The sequence below is a fragment of the Heloderma suspectum genome, chromosome 7 (assembly GCF_057233095.1).
Source record: "Heloderma suspectum isolate Gila_16-S chromosome 7, 16-S_ref, whole genome shotgun sequence".
Lineage (NCBI taxonomy): Eukaryota > Metazoa > Chordata > Lepidosauria > Squamata > Helodermatidae > Heloderma > Heloderma suspectum.
Genome location: NC_139464.1, coordinates 68,397,877 through 68,425,585, shown reverse-complemented (window position 1 = coordinate 68,425,585; position 27,709 = coordinate 68,397,877). Strand labels below are relative to the sequence as shown.

The 27,709-nt window shown below is 43.1% G+C and overlaps 1 protein-coding gene across 2 annotated transcripts in view; it reads right to left on the bottom strand.

Annotated features, from left to right (window-relative positions):
- The window catches only part of PTPRR (protein tyrosine phosphatase receptor type R), a 90,176-nt gene that overhangs the window by 43,430 nt on the left and 19,037 nt on the right, over positions 1 to 27,709 (bottom strand). Inside the window, exons 2-5 of one of the 2 annotated variants that reach the window (XM_084810522.1) lie at positions 21,052 to 21,165; positions 16,682 to 16,834; positions 13,816 to 13,926; positions 8,964 to 9,226 (exon numbers count right to left, since the gene is read on the bottom strand). In XM_084810522.1, coding sequence (XP_084666648.1) covers positions 8,964 to 9,226; positions 13,816 to 13,926; positions 16,682 to 16,834; positions 21,052 to 21,156 — 632 coding nt within the window. In that variant the 5' untranslated portion in view covers positions 21,157 to 21,165. Of the gene's footprint in view, positions 1 to 8,963; positions 9,227 to 11,035; positions 11,160 to 13,815; positions 13,927 to 16,681; positions 16,835 to 21,051; positions 21,166 to 27,709 lie in introns of those variants that run through there. The other variant, XM_084810523.1, reaches the window with a different exon arrangement.

Genomic DNA, 27,709 nt, shown 5'->3' with positions numbered 1-27,709 from the left:
TGTGGATATTCATTACCATAAGTAGTAATGATTGGTTCAGGAACCATTCCGGATTTGTTCTAGCTCAATTTATAAGTGGTATTGTAGCATACTACAATATATACTACAGAGTGCTTTGGCTATTGGGTGGTATAGAAATGTAATGAATCAATAAAATCAATAAAATCAATACTCTTATTTGGGACTGAAGCTGGTGTACTGAAACATTTCACATCTTAAATTCTGATATTTATATATATATATATATATATATATATGTATGTATGTATGTGTGTGTGTGTGTGTGTACCTAATTTTAAAATCTATAATGGATAAACTTTATATAATTATAAATTGGATGCACCACTGGTAGTCATTTGTTTTGTTTTAGAGTACTGTAAGTGTTTCACAAACAGTAGCATTTTGGCTCTCAGGATACTTATTTAGTGTTTGTTTCTCAAACAGAAAAAAATGGCTGTATTATGCATCAGTAAGAGAAAACACTTAGTTCTTAGAGACTACTAATCCTTAAAGTTTTAGTTCCTTTTAAATGCACTTTACTGAATCACTAACTTTTAATCTTATTGTTTGTTAAGATGGAAGGGGGATTCACAGAACTCCACCCCCCCATATGTTGAAAGCATGTATGAGGGGGTTGTGGATTCATGGGGGTTTGCTCCACCCCATCGCACCTTGATGATGTATGCACGGTGTGAAAGAGCCCTATATAAGAACATAAGAAGAGCCATGCTGGATTAGACCAAGGGTCCATCTAGCCCAGCATTCTGTTCACACAGTGGCCAGCCAGCAACTGGTGTAAATAGGCTCACTGCCTCTGAATACTGGAGGTAGCACATGGCCATCAAGACTAGCAGCCATTGATAGCCTTCTCTTCCAGGAATTGGTCTAACCCCCTTTTGAAGCCATCCAACTTGGTAGCCATCACCACATCTTGTGGTAGTGAATTCCATAATTTAACTAGGCGCTGGGTGAAGAAGTACTTCCTTTTACCTGTCCTGAAACTCCCACCAGTCAGCTTCATGGGATGACCCCAGGTTCTAGTATTATGTGAGAGGGAGAAAAATGTCTCCCTATCCACTTTCACCACAGCATGCATAATTTTGTACACCTCTATCATGTCTCCTCATACTTGCCTTTTTTCTAAGCTAAACACGTGCATCAGTGTACACATGTAGTGCTTCTCCACATCAGGTGGAATCTTGGGCCAGTCAAGATCCCCCTCTTGTGTGGAGGAGTCCTGTGTATGCACAGCTACTCCACATGGCTGCTGAACACATGACTGGCAGAGGGTGCAGCCAGCACACATGTAATCATCGGGAACAGGTCTAGCTGGTGCAATCCCATGACCCAGACATACATGTTTCTAACACCTAAGGAGGGTTGTGTTAACTCCTGCATTATGTCAAGGCTTTGAAATACTCGTCCAAACTCTTTTTGGGGGTCATCACAAGTCTCTGCTTTAAGCAATTGTTATTGACATTCCCCTGAAAGCAATGGCTAAGAGTTATATTAAGCATGAAAGAAAAGCATATTCATCTCAACACAATGGAGTAAATTTAACCTCCAAATCTATGCAAAGCTGTATATTTCAGCCAGGAAATTCCAGATCCCTTCCTGTAAATATATTAGGTTCTCATGCTTGTGCTCCCATGCACAAACACTGGCTCTGTTTCATTATTTAGTTTGCAGAAAGCTACACAATGCTTCATGTGAAGCGATTGCTCATAACTGAATATTGAACTAAAAAGGCAGGAAATGTTTAATAATCTCTCTCTCTCTCTCTCTCTCTCTCTCTCTCACACACACACACACACACACAAGCGGAGATACTTCTGCCAACAATTCTGCTCAATTAATTATATATTAGAGAAAAAGGAATTTTGGAAAGAATTGCTCAGTATCTGAAAGGTACTAGATATTCAGAGGCACTTAAGACTCTGCTTTTTTCCACAGAAGTATTTGAATAAGCAGGTAGCTTGTCATACGTGAATGGCGGCCTTTTCAATCCTGGTGTATGCATGATAAAGAAACTACTCCTAAAAGCTATCCAGTACATTTACACAGACTCACACATTGTAATGAATACCTTTTCTCAACTCGATTATTACTACTTGTGTTAGAAAAAAGTTAGTATCATATGATAATTAAATGATCAAATTAGCATTACTGGTAAAAGTGCTATAAGTTGTGATCAGTAATCATAGATACCACAGATGGTAATTTTCTAACCCCAAGGGCTGATGCACTCAAAATGGCAACCATGTGGAAGCTGCTTTAAATGGCTCCACATGGTGGCTGTTTCTGTGCAGGAATTCCCCATGGGAACTAGATGCAATTTGCAGTTTCATGAAGAAAATCCCCCCTTCCCCATGGCAAGTGGCTGCATGCAAAGAGCTTGACATGTGGAGAAAAAGCCTGCAAAAAGGACCATTTAAAGGAGCCTAGATGTGATGGTTTCACCTGTACCAGAAGCCATAAGAGATAGCTGGAGCAGTGATTAAGCCTACCATGTACCCATACTGAATGGGTATATCTCTTGTAGGTTTTCTCCATGTATTACATTTGTAGGCTCTTAAATGTCATGTGGGATGCTTCCCTAGAGGTCTGTACCTCCAATGTTTCCCAACACATCTGGTTAGTTGTGGAGACATTTTTCCTTAGGGTATCTCAAAGCTGTACTGCAGGTAACATCTTCTAGTTCTAACCGTTAGCTCATATCAGGGAACAGGTGTTAAACACCATGTACACTCCATAGATACCAATGGAGCATCTTCAAAACAGAAGGAAATTTCAAAGGTCTGTTACTGACATCCCAGAGTTGTTGCTATAGTCAAGATCAGCCTTCCCCAACCTGGTGTCCTTCAGAATGTTTTGGATGACAACTCCCTGACCATTGGCCAAAGTAGGTAGTCAAGATCCTCAGAGAAATATAATGTTGGATTAATTAAGTTAAGACCTTCTCCATCCCTGCTGCTGACCTCACAGAATCATTCTAGGCCCAATTTATGCAATGCAGGACATAGCAGGCACAGAGCCCCTAAGTAACCCCCAAAATTCAGGAGAGCTCACCATTAGCATAGCTTCTTTCTTCTTTCCTAGGGAAGATAGCAAGTGATAGCAGCAGCAGCAACTGAGCTGATTCGTGCGTAGTGACCAACCATGGTTTAACCCCTTGTTAGTTGCAGCCACATGAGAGCAAGTTCCTTCCTGCCTGTTCGTTCACCACTTCCACTTTGTTTCCAGATTAAAAACAACCCAGGAACACTTCTGCACCTGGCACTCTGGACTGTTGAGGGAGAAGCAATCCAGAGTTTTAACTCAACAACAACCATGTTCACGTTCCTGGCTTGTTTTGTAAACTGGAAACAAAGTGAAAGTGGCAACTGGGCTGGAGGCAGTGCTGTCACTTGCTCCCACATGGTCCTGATTATAGCTGTGTGCAAATGGCCTGTGCTCAAAATTCTTCAGAGTATTTGTGGGCAGAGAAATCGGGGGGACAATTTCACTGAATTTCTCCAAGGGGAGGAGAAATTCTCCAACAGTTTCTCCTGGCTAGGACTCCCAATTGGTAGGGGTCGTAGCACAGCTTCTTTCTTTTTTCCTAAGGGTTTTTGTTTTTTTCTGCTGCCATTGCAAACGTGATCACTGAGATGTGGTGAAGAGTGCTGTGTGTGTGTGTTTTCTTTCTTCTACATATCTCCCAATTGCTCTGCAGCCTCCCAGACTGCCTGTGCTTCCTGATCTGAAAAAGCCATATAGGACGAATGATTTTATTATGGCTTCCCCTGGGCTTTAATTGAAGTGTGAGAAGCTGAAGAGGCTACAGGCTGCCACAGAGATGATTGTACAATGAGACAGGACACTTGTGCTCATTCCTTGGCCACCTCCTAAGTAAGGTAGCCCAAGAAGCCCAAGCCCAAACCCAACCCATGAGAAATTCTCTGAAATTTCTTCTTCTTTGAATTTCTTTTTGAAACCAATGTCTCTCTTTTTTTTTTTTGTAAATCAAATTGAATGAGAATGGTGAAAAAAAATATGGGAGAAATTTTCGGCACAGCACTAGTGCTGACCAGGTGGGTTAAACAACCCATAGGTTCTCATTATGTCCAAACCAGGCCACTGTGTTGCCACCAGCCTGGCCACTCTTTTGCATCCTCCACTGTGCTCCAGATGAAGCATCATTCTAAGGCAATGTGGGCAAAAAATGGCAGCTGCCACCAAAAATAAAATAAAAGTGAAGGAGAATATTTGGAAAACATTCTGCAAAGTGGCCTTCTTTTTTAGGTGGGGGAGGGAGAAAAGAAGAAGAGAAATCTCAGGAATGTTCAGCTCAGCTAGTTTTTCAATCCCACCATCACATTAGTTTCATCCCACCATCATCTTATGAGAAGATAAAGAGAATTCTAGGGCTCTGCCTCTGCAGTGTGATTAGCCACTGACTTGTAGAAGAAGGTCCTGTTTTCCTCCCTTCCCTACAGATCAGCAGGACTAGGCAAGAGCAGTTCCTGCCTCATGAACTGAATGGCGAGAAGCATCACTCAGTACAACATGCTCGATCTCAGTCTTCCCTAGCCTTGTAGCCCAACATGTGTGGAGGGAACAACTCCTATCGGCCAACATCATGCCTTGCTTCACGCCAATGTAATGGAATTTGTCCTGATCTGTGGCCAACAGCTGCTAATCAACCAGAATAAAATCCGCAAGAATCAATGGTTACCATTGATGGTTACTAAGTATATGCTTCCTTTTATTCACTGTCTCCTTTATTGTGCGGATATACCCACATTCCAAATGCTAGACTTTCTCTGGTAACACTAGACAGAAGAACACAAGGAAAAGAGGCCCTCCTAACTTATTTCCCACTAACTTGGTTCATGCTACTAATACTAGGCCACTTCTATGCTGTTTTTTTTTTATATATATATATATATATATATGGATTACTGAGCTGGTTAAAACTGTATACTTAGATCCACTCTGTGAAGAATATATTAACTCACACACAAAATAAAATCGGTACCAGGAGGGGGCACATTCTATCTTCCCAAATGAAGTATAACAATGTCAGAAATGGATAAAAAAATCCATATTTTCTCCCTCCTCTAGATGTCACTATTCATCAACTAACAACATAACTTGTTGTTCAGCCCACACCATATACATTTAAATAATACTCTGGAGTGAATTTAGAGGCTTGCAAAATATTGATAACCAGGAAGCTTCTAGAAGAACTAGGGTCTAGTATTAATACGAAAGTTTTGGTATAATCTGACTACAGCTGTTATCTCCACATTACACTATGCTTCATGCTGTGACATCTGCTCAACATTCAAGCTACTCTAAAATAGTTTGGCAAATGCATTTGACTATGATTGCCAAACTAATCACCCACCTTATATCCTATGTTTGATTGTCAGACAATGACATTTGATTGTCTGATCATTTAGTGAGGTGGCGAAGAATTGTGAGTTATGGGTCAAGATGTTTATTTATTTATTATTTATTTTATTTATTTTATTTATTTTTGCATTTATATCCTGCCTTTTTTCCTCTTGCAAGGAACCCAAGGTGGCTTACATTATCCTCCTCCTCTCCATTTTATCCTCACAACGACAACCCTGTGAGGTGGGTTGGGCTGAGAGTGTGTGACTGGCCCAAAGTCACCCAGCGAGCTGCCATGGCCGAGTGGGGACTAGAACCCGGATCTCCCAGCTCCTAGTCCGTCACTCTCAGCACTACACTACACTGGCTCTCATCATCAAAGATGTTCCTTTGGCTTAGCCACAAACTTGCTTAGTAGCCATGCTTTCCTTTCCCCACTCTGCTTCCCTTTCTCCACTCATGCTACTGCTACCACCTCTGTCCTGCCAGGTCCGGTATGAAGAGGAAGGGTGTTTGGGGGGTGGGGGAGGCTGAGAGTGTTCTGAGTCTCAAATTGGCTCTGAGAAATAACTACATGCTCTGAGTCTGCTCTCTCTAAATGATGCTTTTGTCTTTCTGTAGTTAGGGTAATCCAGATAGATAGTTATAGACTACATGTATGCCTGTGCTGCAAGAGCCATTTTCAAGGCCTTGGAAGAATCTTTGGGATCAAACATATTATGGCTCTGAGCCAACGGAGCAAATCCAGCTTTTTTTTGCAGGGAAGGGAGAGCGAGGGGATATGAAATCCAGCTCCCCATTCTCTCTCCAGGGTAGCTCAGCCTCATATCTTGGCTCATGCTGGGAAACCAGCATTTATGATTCCCCATCCAGCTATCGATATACACACAGAAGCCTGTAATAAACTGTAGCTGGAACTGGCATATGGGTATCATTACTTGATTTCATAAATTCATGGAGGAAAAGGCATTTTTTCTCTTGAAAAGCAATGGTCTTTCTTTGTTTTTGACTATTTTATCGTACAATGATACCAGTGGAGAGAAACCTTTCTAATTATTCAGAACAAGTTCTGTATGCTGTTGAGATTTCTGCATGTCTTTCATAAAAAACATCAATTGGTGAGATATCATTGTTTAAAAGGAATCAAAAACAAAATACTATTGTTTTTTTTTCCCGCCATGTGGTTGTTGGTCTTTTGCAAGCTCATTCTATCTTTCATTTATCCGCTCCATGGGCATAGACACTATGGTAGGGTAGATTCACTGTACAGATTACTGATGATTTATGCTTGCAGTAGAAGGTAGATTTCCCATCTATGGCTTTGCAGCAGATGTGTTGCAACAAAGATCAGGATGTATCAACAGAGTAAAGCAAAATGATAAAATCGACAATTGAAGCTATAAAGTTCACAATATTCAAAATTTTGAATTCAAAGCACATTTATTTCCCTCTTTGGAAAGATTCAGAAGCTTCTAACATTTTTGTCTTTCAGAGGATTGAAGGAGTTAACTAGGAACTTATCACTCACTCACTCACTCACTCACTTGTACTTATCACTCACAACATTATAACCACTGAAGGTGACTATAGGTAGATGCTGGACAGACAAAAGGAAGTACATTTTCATTTTATGCATAATTACACCATGGAATTAATTAGCACAATGTGTTGTGATGGGCACTAGACTAGATAGTTTTAAAGAAGGATTAGACAGAGTCAGGGATGATTGCTCTATGATTGGACATTAGCCATGACAAGTCAAATTGTAACTACATGATTAGGGTCAGTGTACTTCTGATTGTTGGGGTGCTGGGGGGAAATAATAGGGCATGGTTTCCTTTAAGCTCTGCTCATGAGTTTACCAAAGCATCTGGTTGGCCTTTCCATCCCATTTCCTCATCAGGTTGCAATTTTTTAGTAGAAGGTTCACATTAAAATTCATCAATTTTATGTACAGTTCTCCCTATATATGCAATAGATCTGATCCTAGATCTGATCTAGAAGGGAAATTCTTATGTTTCTAAATGGATATCTGGATTTCCCATCAGTTCTGTATTCAAGTTCAACCTCTTAGATAATTGATACTGAGTTTACTCAAAGTGTCCCCCCGCCATTGTTTGGCTTTGTTCTATCACATGACTGATGTTAACACTTGCTAAAAATATTGGAGATTGCTGCATTAAGGTGAATTCATACTTAAAGCTAGATCTGGGTACTATACATATGGAAGCAGGCTTCCATATGGGACCCCCAGCAGAATGGAGAATTGTGGGAGCAAACAGGTGGGCTTCTGAACATGGAGTCCCTTGAAAAAAGTTAGAATCCTATGGCTCAGCTGTCCAGGAAGTGGAGCAGCAGGCTGGAGGTAGTTCCCATCACTGCTCCTTCCTCACCTAACAGCAGATTGATCAGATTGTAACCTTTTTGAAAGGGCTGGGTGTGGACAGCCTAGCCCGCTCCACATACGCTGCTTTGGATCAGGGCATAAGTCTATTGACATTAATTTAGGACATTCTGTGTCTATAATTTGTTTGCTTACATGAGGAATCAGTGAGTTTGGAATAAAAAATGTCATAGGAACATAGGAAGCTGCCTTATACCAACTCAGACCACTTTTCCATCTAGCCCAGTATTGTCAACACTGACTGGCAGCAGCTCTCCAAGGTTTCATACAGGAGTTTTTCCAGCCCTGCCTGGAGATGCCAGGGATTGAACCTGAGATCTTCTGCATGCAAAGCAGTGCTCTATCACTGAGCTATGTCCCTTCCCTTATCATTTCAGATCTTTATTTACGGTGGAAACACCAGGCCTGTAGAGTTTCAAAATCCTCCATTTTTATAAGAGCGATGAACCAACATAAAAATCTAGATTTCAAAATTATAGTGAATATTAACTACAGATGGGGGATAAATTTGTTTGATTCACATTATAATACAAACTGATCTAATGTGTACTTCCTGTATGCAACCCAGAATGCAGTTATCCTTCAGTTTTTGCACTTCTCCAAATTTTGTGATGTAATCCTCTGATTAAAAAATGCTAACAAAATATGTACATTAGGGAAAATTGTGCAAAAGAAAAGAAAAAAAGTACATTATGAGAAATGTGTACAAAAATGTTTGCATTTTTGTATGCATTTCTCCTAATGTGTATATTGAGAGAAATGCATATAAAATGCATGTGAATTTTAATGTGCACATTTTATGAAAAATTTGCAAACTGATGCAGAAATGGGATGGAATGAAGCTGTGTTTCAGAAAGTTTGAAAGTTATAGAAACCAAGACAGGCAAATTTATCTATCCCTAATTTTAATATGCCAGATGTGTGTGGTGGGTGGGTGAGTGGGTGGATCTTTACATAGTAAAGACACACATAAAATACAGAATTTAACTTAATAAAGTGTTTCAAATTGGACAGAAGATTATGATACTGTTTCCAAACATTATTTCAGTACTTGGCAATATAAGGGTAAATTATAACCTTTGCTTTCAGAGCAGTATGAAATACCCTGTAAATCACACCCTATAGTATAACATTTTAAAGGGAGACAATTATAAAAACTCTAATCCATCCATCCTACCTTTCTTGAAGGCCCACTGGTTTCATTTTGAAAGGCGATGGGCTGGCAGAAAGGGTGGGTTTGATCTCAGGAGCACATTGTCCTTGGGGATCTACTACAACATTTACGACTTTAGGAGCCTGTTCAGGTTGGACCATTCTGTTTGCTGTCTTGTACTCAGACTGAGCTCTCTGCAGAGGGATGGATGAAAGGTGTATTTCCTGTTTTTTGTTCTTATCTTGTCTCATGGAAAATTGTATTTTCTCTTTCAGTCGGTACAGAACCTGTTGAAAACAGAGAGAAAGAGCTGATTTTATCTTAAATATAGAAAAGAAAAGATACAAACTGGATATTAATAAACTGGATAGTAATACAAAAAAAATCAATAGAAAGAGTAAACATAAGTAATAAAAAGCCTCACATTTTGTTCCACAGATTCTTTTAAACAGAATATATAGTACTGCCATTACAGAACCCATGATTTGTATTACCTGCAACTTTGATTTCTAGTGTGTTGTTTATCATAACCACATTTATTATTTAGTTGTTTTATTAAGGAAACATAATTGCACCAGAATTATTGTAAAGGGGAAAATATTAAGATATAATACATGACTCCCTCCCCAAAGAGTGGTACTCTATAACCTTCTATACCTCCACCCATTTTAGTGCTTATTATTACAAACTTTGTTCTCACTTAGTGGGTTGGATCCAGAGCGGCACAGAACAAAACTCCATGAGCTGGATGTTCTCACTGGTGGAAGTGGGGAGAGGCAATTTTAGTTGGTTACCCCTCCCCCTGCAGCCTCCCCCCCCCCAAATCAGCTCTGGAGCATAGTCTGTGAGGCGGCAGTGGGAGCTGCAGGAAGGCTGACAATTGCGACCATGGCCCCTTCTTTCAGTGGGGAGGCTCTGCTGGATCCCAGCTCCCTTAGCAGATGGAAGGAGCCATCCCATTCACGGACCATCAACTCTGGATCCAACCCATTAACTCTAAAGAATGTATCTTTGATATATTCTTTTTAAGAGAGTGTGCTATTATGATTCAGATAATTCAAGGATGAATGGGGCTTTCCTAGGTTATGGAGAGTTAGGTGAAGAAGAAAAAGATAAAACAAACACATTATTTTGCCTCTACGATTTTGTGCTATTTTCCTTTCTCTTACCCGTGAACAGTCATTAAGGTAGAATGTCAGGTTGGTAAGCTTGTGCCGAACACAAACGGCTGAGACAACATTCTGGGGAAAATTTGTAGGGAACCTCCATGGGTTTCCTTTCAAACTGGTTGCCACATTTTGGGTTCAGACAGAACTTTGTTTCCCTCCCTTGCTTCCAAGCCATAATGGTGGCTTCCACAGTAAGGCCTTTTAGCTCAACTGATGTTTTGCTTTCAACACTCAGGCAGAGACTCAATTAAAATAGCACTAAATATAGTGCTACAATCCATGAAGTTCTTAATATAGTGTTATTTCCTCCACAAAAGCACAGCAGTGCCCTTTTCCATGGGTAAATTCATGGCCATGGGGATGGGAGGGCTCCTATGTTTTACTTAGAAGCAAGTCCCAGTCAGAAAATGCCCCTCCTTGCTCCCTGCAACTGTCCCTTAATTAAGGGTTTCCTCCTTGCCCCTTCCCTTTAAAGTAGGGGTGGAAAACATCAGGCTCAGGCTCCAAATCCAGGCCTCCTTGGCTCCCAATCTGGCCCTCCAGAGTTCCCCAGGAGGCTATACCTTCTTCCCTTGGCCCCACTCCTTTCCCCCAACCACCAATCGTTTGATGGTTTTCCCAGCTTTTGTGCAGTTTCCCCCCATTCTAAAAGACTGAAATGCCACCAAAGGCTTAGTTACTGACGGTAAGAGCTTTAAAGCGCAATTCTGTTAGGCCTATGCACCGCTTTGGCATGATGCTCGAGCCCTGAGTTGAAGCGGGGCACTTCGGGCAGCCTTTTAAGGTAAGGTGGAGCGGACACGAAGCGGCCTGAAGCAAATTGGGGCCCGAAGAGGCCTGAAGCAAATTGGGTTGCTCCAAAGTGCTTTGGTGCGATCTGGAAGTCCAGCCACCACCCCTGCCACTGCCCAGCCCTCAGCCCCTTACCTGGGTCCTGTGGACATGCGTCAGCTGCTGTCTTGTTGTTCTTGAGGGGGAAGCCATTTTTAAAATGGTGACTCCCTGTATTTCTGAAAATACAGGGAGTCGCCATTTTAAAAATGGCTCCCACATCCCCCGGAACAACAAGACAGGTTGTGGCATGCGTCCAGAGGTCTTAGGAGATGGCAGTGGTGGTACTGGCTCCCCCAGCAGAGTCGGCTCCCCAGGCAGCACCACCAGCGGCTCCCCTGGTGCCCCCCCCATGGAACAAGCCTAAGGGCTCAGGTAAGAAGCTGGGGGCTGCACAGTGTATTGGTGGGTGGAAGCAGAATTCAGATGTCCAAATTCTGCTTCGTAGGCTGAGGCGAGTCAGCCCCCACCCCCAAATCATCCTGAACCGAATCAGGCCCACCTTGGAAGCCCTGAAGTGGCCCCTGAGTCAGATTGGGGTGGTCCATGCACAGCCCTAAATCCTATGCATGTTTAGGCAGAAAAAAGGCCTAAAACTCCTAGCATGCCCCAGCCAGCATGGCTTCAGCTATAATACGCTGATTGTTTTTGTATTTCTAGCCCCACTCTTTTTGCCTGCCCCCTTTGCCTTCATCCCCATCCAGCACTGGAATGTGGCCCCTGACAGCTTCTCTGAAATAATATTCGGCCCTCGGGCTAAAAGAGGTTCAACACACTTACTCTAAAGCAGCTAATTAATTGCATCCTGTTCACTCACACATCCCAGAATTGCCCTTTGTTAGTCAGTTTCTGTTCCCTATGGGGCAGAGCCTTTTAATTATTGCTTTCCTCTTTACAGCCAGAGCAATTGTTCATTATTTTTATTTATTTCATTTTTATTATCCCAACTGTGAAAATGCCACAATGACAGGCGAGTGAACAGCAAGTGACTAAGTCATTAAAAAAAAAAAAAAAAAGGGCAAGGGGAAAAATACTAATTAGTGTTGAAAAGCTTCAATAGCTTTTTGCCAGACCACACTGGAAATGTGGACAACACTGCAACTGTGTTTTAGGATTTAAAAAAATCACCACAAATGAGGTCTGGGAAAAAGGTGGGGAGGACAACTGGAATGCAATGGACTGGCAAGAATGTCAAGTGGATTCTCTCTAAAAACTGCGTGAATAAATGATGACTTGATCAACTAGTAAGGAAGCCACCACTGCTTGGGGTTTCTGGGGTTTGTAACTCTGAGCCTAGTTTGCAGATGGAGACAGGATTTGTAATCCAGTGTACCATCAACAGGGAGTTGCAGCCCATCAGCATTCCCTGATTAATGTACCTTTATGATGCACATGTTTACAAAGACATGGGATTGCATCCAGGATCTGCCTTCCACAACAGGAAGGAACCTTCTATGAGACAAAGGGCTCCACTGGCACACAAAGAGCTCCACGAGACAAAGGACTCCACTCACTCCCACTTCCGCACCCACACCACAGCTCACCCCATTCAGAAGGGTCTTCTGACTCTCTGACTGGGTTTGCATGATTGCAGGGGTAGAAGAAGCCATTGTGGCTTCTCTCCCTGCCCCAGTGCATGCCACAAGTGCACTGGTGCTTTACATAATTACCTGCACTGCAGTGTGGGTTGGTGTGTCATCTGAACTCAGTGCGTGGCATGGGTGGCTTCGTACCCACCCCACAACCCCAACTGCATGTCGTGGTCTGTGGGGTGGGTATGAAGCTACCCCCACCATGCCATGCGGTGGGTTCGGCGACACGTCAACCCACGCTGCAGCGTGGGCAATTATGTAAACCAGCACACGTATGGCACGCACAGGGGCAGGGGGAGAAGCCACGATGGCTTCTTTTACCCCCACAATCATGTGAACCCAGCCTCTGTGTAGCATTTTCAGGAGCCTGGAGGGGCTGCTGTGGGAAGGAAGGGGTGGGGAAGTCCACTTCCATCAGTGCAGTTGAATCTGAGTAAATCAGGTTCAAACCCCTGATCTTCAAAACATCCTTCTTTACAGATTAAACACCCAAGCACACACTTTTTTTAAAAAAAAGGTAACTGCTCCAATCCAGCTAAGGGCCATGTATACACAGGCTTCTGCATGCACCCCTTAGCGCAGGGACAGGGAACCTCTTTCTGCCTGAGGGCTGGATTCAATTTCAGAGAACCTCTCGGGGGCCGCATTCCAGGGGTGGGTGGGGCTTCAGGCAACAGGGATAGAGCCAAAGGCAAAATACAAAAATACCAGCATATTGTAGTTCAAAGTGCTTATTGCCAATTACGAAGCCTTAGGAGAGGCATTGCAACCTTTTCCTTTCAACCCTAGGTGAATGAGGAACTGTGTGTGCAAATGGGCACTGCACATGCAATTTCTTTCCACCGATCCAGCTGCCAGGGCTTCACAGGCAGAAAAAGCGGCGAGCCCGATAATTGCCTGGAGAATGGGGGCCTGGGTTGTCTCTCCTACCCTCCCACCCCACTGAGCAGTGCAATTATCAATTTATGAAGAGGGACCCACATGCTCAGCAAGGACAGCTGCAAGCACACCCAGTTGGATCGGGGCCAATGTGCAAAATAGCCCTGAAAAAGAAGTGTGAAAACTGCCCTTTTCAAGTCAGCTGCACAGAAGCACTAGCTGTTCCAGATGTCTGCTGCATCCTTGCAGCTGCTGTCAATTCTGGCCTTACAGAATTTTGTATTACTTTTGATACAAAACTGGTTAAAGATGGGATGGCATTATGTAAACTCTTTTGGCACAAGTCCACAAGTTTTGCTTTTCAGAGAGGCATAGGCAGAGAAAATGTAAAAGAAACTAACTTACCATCAGACATGTCACGATAATAACAAAGATACTAAGAAATATGATGACAGCATAAAATCCTTCTTTGCTCCAGAGTTTACCCGATTTGTGCTTGCCTTGCAACACGTTTTTCTTTTGATTTGGGAAAAAAACAACAACAAAAGTAACAGCAACATGTAATTACATGGTTCTGGGTGCACACTTGAGAGTTTTTGTCAGGTAGATATGAAGTTTTACCCATGTTATATTTTTTCCATAATCTAAAATGCTTGGAGGAGTCACTACCAATCATGCTTCTAATTAATTGGATATAAATATCCTAACATGGGTAAAAGATGACTTTAGAGCTGCTTAGTGAGCACTGGAAAAACCTTTCTACCCCTGGGTTGAATTGTGTTGACTTGAGTTGCGTAACCAAGCCTAAGTCCTTCTGCTTGGGATACCACTTGGTTTGGCAGGTGAGAAGGTAGTGGGAGCAGCTTACATTCTCAGTTGCTTTGTTGTGTAACTTCCCCCACAATTCCTTCAACAGGCTATATAAGATGGTGTTAATCTTTGACCCTTACAGAGAGCCAAAAGCAGGTGTAAATGGAGCCTTAAGAAATATCTGATAAGCTATGAAAGCTACTGTGTACAGAGTAAATACATGAACTATATTTATATCAGGGCCGGTATCAGAGACCAGCATGAGTGGGCCCATGAGTGAGCCCAGAGGCTTGGAAAGGCCTATTCCTGGCCCAGATGCCTTCATCTTCCTCGCCCAGCAGGCCCTGCTGGTTGTATCTAATGTTAATCTAACTTAAGTCCTGTTTCTTTCAGTGGGTCTTTTCTCTGGATACAACCCAGAGGCAGTGCGCTTGGGCAATCCAAGCAGGAGGGGGCTATTGCACTCATGCCCTTTTGTAGCCTTCCTATAGGCATCTGGATCACCATTGTGGAAACAGAATGCTGGACTAGATGTGCCTTTAGTCTGATCCAGCAGCGCTCCTCTTCTGTTCTTAAGGTGTCATAAACCCTTTTCAGTCATGGAGGGAGCAATCCTATCGAGATCGATGGTTGCCTCCGACCCCGAGGGCAATCACCTATCCAGGGCAGGGTGGGAGGAATGGTGAGGAGCGGACCTCCTTGTTGCTCCCCCTGCCCTGCTTTGGCGTCTAGACAGCTGATTTTGGCTATCTAGCTGTGGGACTTCGGAGCATGGGAAGTGGCAGCCAGACAACACACAGAATGTGCCATACTGGCATTTCTGACCTCCCCACCCTGCCCTACCCCCAGGAACGCCCTATTTTTGCCGCGCTGTGCTGCTCTTCCAAGCGTGGAGCATGAGGCCGATCCGCACTGCCTATGAGGCAGCGTCGGAGGGGGTGGGTTCTCTGGGAACCGACCTCGGAGCGTGGGCTCCAAGGTCGGTTCCCAGGAACTGACCTATCCTATGGCCATAGGATTGCACCTTAAGGGTGCAATTCTATGCATGTTTAGACAGAAAAAAGTCCTACCATTCCCAGCATGTCCCAGCCACCTATGCTGGCTGGGGCATGCTGGAAGTTGCAGGGCTTTTTTTCTGTCTAAACATACATATAATTGCTCCCTATGGCTCTTCTTTGCATGTTCAGTGGATGAGTGCTCTGCAGACTTTGGCAGGCTCCTTCCCCTGCCACTGAAACTCACAGCTACATGCGTCTGCGTGTAAAAAAGCATATGGGTGCTTCTCACGCTGGGGAGCCTTGCTTTTTTAGGGTTCCCAGTCATGTGGGGACCTGCCTATGCACCAATGGTTGTGTGGGCAGACACACAGATATGCCTTTCAGTGGTGTGGAGGGCAGAGCCTGCCGCTGTCCACCACCTACATGCTCAGTGCATGTGCAGAGAAGAAAAAGAAAAGGGATCTCATTTCTTCAGAAACTGCTTGCCTACTGGTAAAGCAATAAGAAAACATCAGCCATTTGTGCTTTAGTGAACAGAGATCACTCAAATGCAAGTGAAGTGAGAGGATCTATTGATATATCCTCAAATTGAGTGGAACTACATTTTGGTTCAAATATGGAATTATACTGTTCAAATGCAAGTGCAGGTTTGGATAGTCAAGATGATATACATTTTGCTACTGTTTCCCAAAAGCTAAAAGCTAAATTACATGGCTTCAAAAAGAGCATTTTGCATATCTGACCGTCTGTTTTCTTGTTATTGTAATAAAATGTAATGTGATTTGGAGTTGCTCTAGTGACTCGGATGGTAAAAGATTCAAGGCTATTGTGAGGCTAAAACTGGTTGAACAAATTTAAATCAGCAGATCCCTATTGTGCTAGGCTCTTAATGGCCAGCGAATACCTGAAAGGTTGTCTCTTCCCCCACCATCTCTCCCTTCCCCTAAGGAATGTGCTACATGAGTGTCTACAATGCTGGGGACAGGAACAGCAGCAAGGTGTTTGAGGACTGTGTTGTATATGTGCCAGGCACCTTGCCCTGTGGGCCCCAAGCTAGCCTCTTGCCCTCAGGTAAAATGGAGGAATGCTGTCCCATTGCCAGTACTGAAGAAAGTTTCAATGACCAGTCTGGTTGGTTTCTCATGGAATGGAGGGAGAGGGCTCCATCTTCTCCTCTGTGTCAGGCAGCAACATGTCTTGACCTGGCCCTCCTTAAGGTGGCACAAATTTCTGCCTTAATGCTTTTAATGATCATCTGATTTAGTCCAGGGTTCTCTTCCCCACGCCATATGAAACAGAATCTTTCATGAATTTGTGTTTTGGCATTACTGGGAACATATGCCTTTATTGTGCACTCTTATCATATCACTCCCTCATTTTTAAAATCATAAGCCTTAATAGCAGAACTTAAGAGATCCATATTCTACGGTGAGATGCAACATGTTATGCTAATGATTACTTACCTCTGGGAAGACTTTTGTAATTCCAAATTGGGATAAACTGTGGTGCAGAACATTGATATTAAGAGACCTCAGGACTTCATCTGATGGGAGGGCATCAGAAATTCCTTTCCTATTTACTGGGGATACAAAGAGCTCAACACAGTTCTTCTTGCCCTAGCAAAATTAGAGAATATAAGATTAGAGAAGAATCTCAGAATCTAAAGAAACCATACTTATAACAAAAATATATTGCCTGCTCCTCAGATGTGCTGTTCTAACAAGTAAGTGCTTAAGAGATAATAGAGATGGGCAAATTCTCCCCAGTCTAAATCAGAAATAATTTGGATTAAGCAGAGCATTCCCCTAGATATCCAAGCTGATTCCAAGTTGGTAGTTCGAAAGTCCAAAGTGGCACTTCAGGTGTTTGAAATTCCCTCCCCTTGTCACTGTGCTTAGCAGTCTCCAGATCTTGGTGCATGGTAAAGACATTGCTGCACACCACGGAAGAGGAGCCTCTGGGAAAGCCTAGAATTATCCAGACCAAACTGGATCTATTTTGAACCAGACAGATTCCACAGATCCTGGAATCTACACCTTCAGAGATCACTGAAAATCAATCCCTGTCATCACCACCCAAAAATACTTCACTAGATTCATATGAATGTTTGAATCTGGCAGCAAGTCTAGTAGAGTGTATACCTGTGGAGTGTCCATGACATGATATTAATCTGGGTTGTAGTGGCATTTCACAGGGGTTGCAGTCACTTACGCTGATGCAAAAGTTTAGAAGGGAGGGGCAAGCCATTGTTGTGACAAAACAACATCAATGGCAGAAGCTAAACACAGTGATTCCCTGATCCATGGACCATAATCAGTCTTCACTTCCTTTACTGCTAATAGCCATTTATTCACAGTTTTCTAACGTGGCATATTACCCTTAAGCAAATAATCCAAACTTGAATTTGCACCATCATGAGGATGTCAGATCATACATATGGACAACTTCAACTTCATTTTGTTTGCTTCAGCAAACTCTGTCCACAATAAAAGTGGACATTTGATCCCCACAGTGGTGGCACATGTGACACACAGTCAACACACAGTCACAAGTCACACAAACAAGCTACAGGACCCAGGGATCTCGAAGGCTAAATTACAAAATGGCAAATGAATCTTGGAGCAGCCAGATCATTAAGGTTAAACCAATCCGATAATCATACTAAGAGGTTTTCATTGCAGCAAAATCCATATAAGAATCTTCTAAGGGAAAAACTACACATTCTGCTGAACACATAGTGTGTAGCTGAACCTGGTTACTTTACTTACTCTAGCGTAACAGCTCACAGTACCGATGCAGATCGGGACTGGTGTGCTCCAGGAGAGAAGGATTCAACCTTCCCTCCCACCAATTTTTTCCTGAAATCCTCCCCCCATAGAGCAGGGGTGGTAAAAAAAGAAAAAAAGTCTCCATTGGGAGGGTCTCTCTCTCTCTCTCTCTCTCTCTCTCTCTCTCTCTCTCCCCCTCCCCCCATGGGGGGCAGAAGTGGGGTAGAATTTTGTGGAAAACAATGGGTGCTGATGGTGGAAAGTTTAATCCTCCCCTCCTAGAACATGCTGGTCCCAATCCAAATCAGGACCATACACAGTTACACTAGTGTAAGTAACACAACCTGGCTCAGCTATAAGCTACTCATTTAGCATAACATGTAGTTTGGCTCTATGAGAGGGGAAAAAGTGTACACCAATACATTTTGGGAAGATCTCGGACAAGCTGTCACTAACAAAACCAAAAATTATGTTCGAGATCTTGTAGCATGAGGACCTGGACAAATGCAACCAGTGATGGCGGGCCGAACTCCAATGTCAAAATAGGTCTCACATATTTTAAAACAGGTATAACAACACTCTTGAAGAGAGCTGAGCAGTATCTGTTGTGACGCATGAAGCTGGAGATGGGCTAACCCTAGAAACATTGTCAACATGGTCTCCTGTTAATGAAACAGAAGTAAAATGTCTTGTTTGGAACCTCACCTTAGGCAGAGCCCTGTGAAGGGACATGCTGCCCCCTGAAATTTTCCATATAGATCCATCATATTGTTTGGGCTCCAATTTTGACAACTTTGTCTCCCACAATTCAACTGGAACATTGCGAGTTGGCTGGACCCCTGGTATTTTGATCCCAGTCTTTAAGAAAGATGATTGGGCTTTGCAGAATGTGGCTGCTTCTCAGGCTGGTGCATGTTTAGTGCACGTGCCTATCTTGCCATTAATGGGAGCATATTTTAATTATTATGGGCTGGATCCAGACTAAGGTCCCATTGGAACTTAGGTCCGATTAAAATCTAAGGGACAAGTTAGTCATGACTTCAGTCCCATTGATTTCAGTGGGAAGTAAGTGCGACTAACTCGGCCTAGATCAAACCCTAGGTATCGTAGTCAGCTCTATTACCTGGCTAAAGGACACCTCTGTGTGAGGCAGCAAACAGGGCATGCACGTGAAGCACAATGTCTCATCTCTCACTGCCAATAGGCCTTTAGTTTAAAGCACCAGTGAAAAATGGCTGTGGGGCTAGTTTACTCTGGTATGTTCTGCAGGCATATATTAATAAGAATAGATGTGTCCCCCCGGCCCCCGAACTTTCTATATGCACTTCTCTGTGTGATAGATAACATCATACACAGAGAGAAAACAAGCCCCAAAATGAACATGCAAGGCCACCCATAAAGTAATGTGAAGAGCAGCCTTCTCCCTCAGATAGAGCCCTCCCAATGTGTTGGACTACAACTCCCACCATCCCTGACCAGGATGGTTTCTGAATAGGAAGATGGGAGTTGTAGTGCAACACATCTGGAGGGCACAGGGTTGGGAAAGGCTGATGTAGAGAATGCACTGAGCAGGGGGTTGGACTCGATGGTCTTACAGGCCCCTTCCAACCCTACTATTCTATGATTTTGTGATTCTATGATTTTAAGCACACTTTTCAAAAATCTGGAGCAAACGTTACTACTTATTCACCATCTGATAATTGCTTCACATCATGCCTGCCATCTGTCTGCACTAACTACACAAGGAACATAAAACTGAGTCGCATGAAGGCTTGCAGCTCAGTGTTGGAGGACCTGCTTTGCATGCAAAAGGTCTCAGGGTCAGTCCTTGGCACTTTCAGGTTGGTCAGAGTAGGGAAATGCACAACAGATTCAAATGAGTTTGGATTCCATGACTCTGACCTGCAGATTCCACAGCGGACTGGCTTTTTCTGAGTCGGATGAATTCTGTGGACTAGTTTTTACTTTGGGGGTGGGATTTGTGGAAACGTGCATTTGTGCAAGTGTGCACTGCACATGTGCTAATGCGCACGTGCAAACAGGAACAAAATTCTCGTACATCCCTAAAAAAAATCCGATTCTGTCAACTTGCAGACAATGGAATGAATGACTCCAGATACAGATGGAACAGATTTAACAACTTCTGTACATCACTAGGTCAGAGACACCTCTTTGAAAACCTGGAGAGCTGTTGCCAGTCAGTGCTGACCAGGAGCAGGCAGCCTGGTATTCTCTAGATGTTTTGGAGTAGAACTTCCATAAGCCCTGAACATTAGCCATGCTGGATGTGGCTTGTGGGAGTTGCATTCCAAAACATCTGGAGGGTACCAGGTTGCCTACTCCTGTTGTAGACAATACTGAGCTAGAAAGACCAATCATTTGATTGCAGTATCAAACAACTTCCTACGACCATTGGCAGGCTGCTCCTCATCCCAGATAATAGGTTGCTCATGGTGAAAGTGTTGTATGTAGTGCTTCCTAACTCTACCATAGACCCATCTGGGCACAATGTAGCTGAACCCTCCCCTAGAATGATCCATGGAAGGGCTGGCATGAGATGTGTTCACCATATATAATGGCAATATAGGACACAAATGAAAGAAATGTGGATGGCTATGTGCAATGTGGTCATGTGACTTGATCCTTGACTTAAACTGATTGTATCATCCCTAGGTTCTGATATTGTATTGGTACTAAGGACAATACTAGAACATTTTGCTCCTGTGTTTTCATACTCATTCAGCCATTTATATATGAAAATGGGGACTGCCTACAACAGGGGCAAGCGACATGTGGATCTCCAGATGTTGGACTGCAACTTCCATCTGCCCTAGCCAACATAGCCAATGGTGAGGGATGCTGGGAGTTGCAGTCCAACAACATCTGGTGGGCCACAAGTTGTCCCCCCTGCTCTACAAGAAGGAGCCACACCCAAGTACTTCGGTGGCCATGGGTTTCAACCAGCCATTATCGGGAGTCTTTGGGAATAAAAGCTCTACTGGCTTTATTCCCAGAGCATGAAGACAAAGCAATCAAAATGGGTACACAAAAAGCTTGTCACTTACAAGGAGTCTGTTGATGTGCACTTGCTGCGGCAGCAGTCCTAAAGCTGCAGCCACTCCCTGGCGGAAAATCCGAAGCAACGTGATATTCAGCTTGTTTACATCCATTTGCAGAGTCTGCAAAACAAACCCCAGACAGGCAAATGCTAATCTTACTAGGCACACGCAGTTCCCTGCTAATGAATGACCTCCGTGAATTGTGTAAATGGTTTTTCCCAGGATGGCAATGTGTGAAGTCAATTTGCATGTTAAATAAAGAGCAAGCAGCCGTGGAAGGGGGAGCTTCCAGGTTCTTAGTTTAAAGAGTTTTAACATCACCTCTTCTCATAGCCTTAAGTTCATCATGAGGTCAAGAAACTTCAGCTTAAATTCTTTGGCTGCGGTCCTAAAACCTCTACCCAGGAATAAGTCCTCCTCCAGGTATCAATTGGAGTGAAAGTTGCAGGACCATAAGCAAAGGTTGACTTCTGGTTACCATTTCACTTCTTTGGAAGAAAGCACAGAGTGAAGAGATAGTTTCACAGGTTCGTTTCCAGAATTGTAGACCTTACTCTGAACAGTCTCAGAGGCACACTGTTATTGCCGCTTCACATCGCCACTTCCTGAACGGAGCCCTGACATTCTAAACAGGTTCTGTGGCTGAGCCCTGACAAAAACGAAGCCTTACTGACTACTCATTCATCAGCTTTGACCCACCTCATCAACTTCTTGTCCAAATAGTTCCCTTGAACAGTGGAGACTGCCGGTGGCTCCAATGTCAGTGGGACGGTGAATCTGCTCTGGGTTTCAGTCAGAACCAGTCAGAACTCTAAAGGAGCTGTCCAAGGTGCTTTGCACCTCACTAATTAGGGCTATGCTTTTTTAGGACTGCAGCCAAAGAATTTAGGCTAAAGTTTCTTGACCTCACTGTGAACTTAAGGCTATGCTTTGCAACTCCACTGCCCTAGAAAGAGCTATACAAAGCTTTACATACTGCATGACGAGAAGGTCTAGCTACAGTGACCAGTTTCCTTAGACTACATATATATATATATATATATATATATACACACACACACACACACACACACACACACAATGACCGGTTTCCTTAGAGTATATATGTACCATTCATGCCATTGTAAGAACCCATCCTACTTTGTAAAAATGGACATCAGATTACACCTCACTAATCCAGCTCATCTCAGCATTAACAGTGGCCAATGTCAGAACATAGTCCAGATATCATCTTTTCTTCTTGAACAATTACCCTGTGTCACATGGCAGGTGGGTGGGAATCCTTAGGAAGGGGAAAGCCTCTGTGAGCAGGATTTGTCCTGCAAGCCTTTGCAATGTCTGTCCTCTGGTATAGATTTTTGTTGTAATGCCAAATTCCATTTACTTCTTGGGTATTACGCTTCATGAAACAGTAGCAGATTGCAAACACATTAAATATTCTTTGAATATTGCTGGCACCTTTAATTTGACAAAAGAAGTGTTGAACCATCCAAAGTCAAGCACCATTAATTAATCATATTACTCCTTGCTGATCTGCACTGTTTATCATTTATGGCAGTGACTCCCTAAGGGGAACACAGTTCTGCACGTGCTATATGTGCTGGCAGCCATGATTTAGAAAGCCTAAAGGGGAGGAAGGTAGTCACCCTAGGGGACACAATTTCCCAGTGCAATTTATTAATCTAGCTACTGCAACTGTTAGCGACCGTTTCCAAGTTTCTTTGCTTCAGGCTGTTAATGTGATGGGTTCACATTGTCAATAAGTATCTGGAAAGATGGAGTTGAAAAGTTTTTTAAAAATTAAAAATGGCAAAGATAAGAACAGTGTAGCAACATCCACAACCGATATCTGTTGGAGTTTCTGAGCTTTTCTACACAAAGCATTTATTTTGCACTCATCATTCGCTACTCATGGTTGTTTACAGGTTCTTTAGATGATGATGTGGCCCTCCAGTTCTGCTTATGTTTTTAAACAGCACTTTCAGTGAAGTTTTTTTAGAGCAGGGAGAATGCAGTATTATTTGCAAAAGTGAAAGAAAATGCTTTTCCGCTTTAGTGCAGTGCCACCTAGAGTTATATAGCTGAAAAGCAGGAAAGAAAATGCTCTCTGTGTAGTGAAGTGATAGGATCTCAATTCTGCGATGAAACCAGAAGTAGTTCCAGTGGATTAACAGTGTTGCGTAGAAAAGCTCTCTATACTGCAGCCTTCTTTAAGCCAGCTCCCTCCAGATGCATTGGACTGCAACTCCCATCATCCCCAACCAGTGTGGTCATTGGGATATCTGGAGCTCACTAGGTTGGAGAAGGCTGCTATGGAGGAGCAATTAGGCAAAGTGAAAGTGCCATTTAAACCACAATGTATGTCTTTCGTATAGAAGATATTGGCTCAAGCTCAGTTTGCCTGGTATGACAGGTGAATTTACTATGGTACACCCCAGACTTTGGCCGCTATTTGTGGCATACATGGAGGATCATACTGAGAAATGTACTTCCTTTATTGTTCTAGTTATAGACTCAGGGATATTCATTAGGCAGGCACTAAAGCCTCCCAAACATCACCTGATTTTGTCTTCTTCTTCTTCTGTGATATATCTGCCTCTTTATATAGGCAATGTTGGTGCTCATCAGGTACACATCTAAAGACATGGTTAGAAGAAAGAAGCTCACTCTGGGTCTAAAATTCCTTATAATTTTTTTTTTCAAAGGCCCTGAACGAGTTTATGCTGCAAGGAAGAAGCAGCTGGCTTTACAACTCAGGGGACAATAGAAAGTTGTGCACTTATCAGTTAAATACAGCTAGGTTTTAACAATCATTCATCCTCAATTTTGCCTTGAAAAATTTGTTCAGATTCCTCCTTGATTTGATCCCACATCTTCCCCAGGGAGTTGCAATCTATTTGAGCATAAAATGGTGGGAGGCCTCCCAAGAAACAGCTGAGGGATATTTCAAAGTCAGTTTAAAAGGCTCCAACTCTTGCTGTGTGATGTTGGTTTCCCCTTTTAAACAGCATGAAATAATGGCCAAGAACGATCTACCATGAAAGCATAAAAATCACAAAGAATAAAGAGAAACCTGAAGGGTGCTGAGTGCAATTTTACCTTTCAGCTTGTCATTCTTTGTCTGTTGCATGGGTGGGTATTAGGAGCAGTTTATAAACAGCACATTTGAACCAGTGAAATCTGGATTTCACTGCTGAAACCTTCTGCAGTCTTTGGAACACATGCAAGAACTTTACGCAAACACCACTGAAATGAAAGGAGGTTATCCAGCAGTTGCAGTTGGTGGGCAGATCCACAAGGCTTATAATGCAAACACTGGGTTTTGAAGTTCGCAGCCACTCATTTGGAAATTTAAATCCATATTTTAATTTTTGCAGCATGACCTTGAAATCCTTGTCGGCTGCTCTGAAGAAACAGCAGAGCATCAGTATCAGACTCTGTTTAAAACAGTTCTTAGCAGAGAGCATATGGGATGTTTCCTCCCATGTAGTGCCAAAGACTTTAAATAGATCCTAGGCACACTTCGTTCATTATGGTTGATGGCACTGGCAGGGAGACTTCCCATGCAACAGGGTCGGAACATAATGCTGCTTACATGCATTATGGCAGCCATGGAGAGCCCTACAGAAATCGTCTTCCATGGCCAAGAGGTCACTGGCACATCATACAAAGCAGGGAACTGCCAACATTCCACAGTTCTAGAGAGTAAATCTTCTACCTGGTTTTAACTGCCTGTATTTTAATAGCTTGAATGGAAACTGGCAAATCTAAAATTATCTCCTGTTTGTTAATATAAAGACTGCCTAATTTCTTTCTACGATCCATCAGCAAAAGGAGTCAGTGTGCTTCAACCAGGATATAAAACACTTTTGAGAATAGTTGGACTTTATAACCACCAAAATGTAGGATCTAGTATTCCCCCTTCCTTCTTCCCAGCATAACCAGGAGCAATAGGAGCATCCTGTAACCATCACATGACCCGCTGAGCCTAATTTGAATACCTGCACACTCCTCCTCCATCCAGTCACTTTCCACCACTCACCCAGCCAACCTGCCTTTTATAACGCCTTGTCCAATGAAGAGTTGTGGAGATCATGTAAGCTTGCACGGTTTTTTGGGTGATCTTTTGGTTGACCTACATTTTCTTATGGTCAACACAGCTACCTTTGCTTTTCTTGGGGCAAATAATTGAATCTATGTAGAAAATGTTTAGTATACCTAAACATTTAGAACTGATAGACAGCAGAGGGTTTGTGGACCCTGGCCTGGACACACTTGGGAGTAAGCCCCACTGACCACTGTGGGGCTGACATATGAGTAAATATGTATAGTATTGCTCCGTGAGACATTGTCTTGTGGTCCTTGGGCTCCTTTTAGAAACTGTCAATCCTCTCTAAACATTTGGGTTTTGCACAGTACTTTCTAGCTTAAAGTTCGCTTGTAAATTCCTACTCTGTTCTTAAATTCTCATGAATTTAATCTCCCATGCATTCATGAACTGCATCATAGGGTAGAACACTGAAAGCTAGCTATCCGAAGGACAACCCCATTTGGCGGTGAGAAAAGTCTCATCCACTACCAACAATATCAAGTCTACTGCATTGAATCAAATCATTTTAGTTACATACATGCAGAATTTACAAGCAGTACAGCCCATTTCGGAAATGTGGCCAGGGCTCCATGCATTTAACAAATACACGCAGGACAGTGGTGTAGCTTCTCACACCACATACATTGCAAAGCACATCTACTGTGTGCCTATGTGCATACTCTTATATGTGAACAGGCCTTTGCAGGGTTCCTGATTGTGGGGAAAAGTGCCTGCCTACTCATGTACATTTATGATCCCATAGCAATGCCAGGATCTGTCAGGTTGCCAGCTGTAGATATTCATATAGGATCTTTAGACTTGATTAAACCCAGAAGCTATATGGGAAAGCAAAACAAACCTCCTCCAAGACAGAGCTATATTTTTATCACTTCTATAGATAAGTGAAATTATAATGACTCTGTTAATCATAGCTTCTTCTGTCACTCCGAAAGTTAGATTTCCAGACGGGAAGACATGTTAGTCTGTTATAGAAAAATCAATGAAGAGTCTTGTGGCACCTTAAAGACTAACATATTTTGGCGCATGCTTTTGTGGACTAGAGTCCACTTCATCAGATGCATGAAGTGTTATCCTCAGTTGCAAGTGGCTGGGTAGGGGAGGGAACTGCAAGTGAGGTCAAAGGGAGATAAAATGTGAAATGTACAGATGGTGACATAAGAAGAGCTGTGCTGGATCAGACCAAGGGTCCATCTAGTCCAGCATTTTGTTCACACCAGGAACCCACAAGCAGGACACAAGTGCAAGAGCACCCTTCCACCCATGTTCCCCAGCAACTAGTGTACCTAGGCTCACTGCCTGTGGTACTGGAGGTAGCGCATGGCCATCAGGACTAGTAGCCATTGATAGCCTTCTCCTCCAGGAATTTGCCTACTTCCCTTTTAAAGCCGTCCAAATTGGTGTCCATCACGACTTCCCTCGGTAGTGATTTCCATTGCTTAACTATGCGCTGAAGGGTGAAGGAGTCCTTCCTTTTATCTGTCCTGCATCTCCCACCAGTCAGCTTCATGCAATGACCCCAGGTTCTAGTATTTTGAGAGAGGGAGAAAATGTCTCCCTATCCACATTCTCCACACCATGGTTCATTTTGTAGACCTCTATCATGTCTCCCCTTACCTCCTTTTTTCCAAGCTAAACCATCCCAGATGTTGCAACCTTCCCTCATAGGGAGATGCTCCAGCCCCTTGACCCTTTTCTGCACTTTATCCAGCTCTACAGTATCCTTTTTTAGATGTGGTGACCAGAAATGTATACAGTATTCCAAGTGTGTTTGCACTATAGATTTGCATAGGAGCAGTATGATATTGGCAGTTTTGTTCTCAATTCCTTTTCTAATTATGCCTAACATGGAGTTTGCCTTTTTACCGTGGCTGCACACTGGGTTGACATTTTCATGGCGCTGTCCACCACAACCCCAAGATCTCTTTCCTCGTCAGTCACTGCTAGCTCAGATCCCATCAGGCTATACTTGAAGTTGGGAATTTTTGCCTCAACATGCATCACTTTACACTTGCTTACATTGAACTGCAATTCAATTAGAGCTTGAATGTATGCAAAATAAGCCCACTTATGTATTTAGTTTTATTTATTGATTGGATTTGTACCCCACCTTTCTGCCAAGAAAAAAAAATGTTTCAAAGGAAATTGCATTTAGGTCCTATTGATTGTGCCATCACCACTTGGAAGCCACCAAACTTGGAGGTTTCCAAGATTCCTATGCCCTGTCAGGTTGAAGCCAGTAGAGTCAGAGGAACAGCTGAAGCAATCTTTCCTTTCCCATGCTCTGTTCTTTGATTTGTCACTAGACAGGCTCAAAAGCCCATCTGGTGAGGGTGCTTTGGAGGGGGAGGGAAGGAGGCTGGAGGAAACTCAAAATAAATTGTCTCCTGGCCTCTCTGGTCTCCTTCCCTCCCTGCCCACCAGAATGCCCCCTCTCCCCCCTCTCTGAGTTTGAGTTTCTGACCTTGGAGAGGCAGCTGGCACAGTTCTCTCCATGCTGGCTGCAAGGGGGCATCGATTTCCAACTCTTCCTTCTGAGGTTGGAGCTCTGTCTCC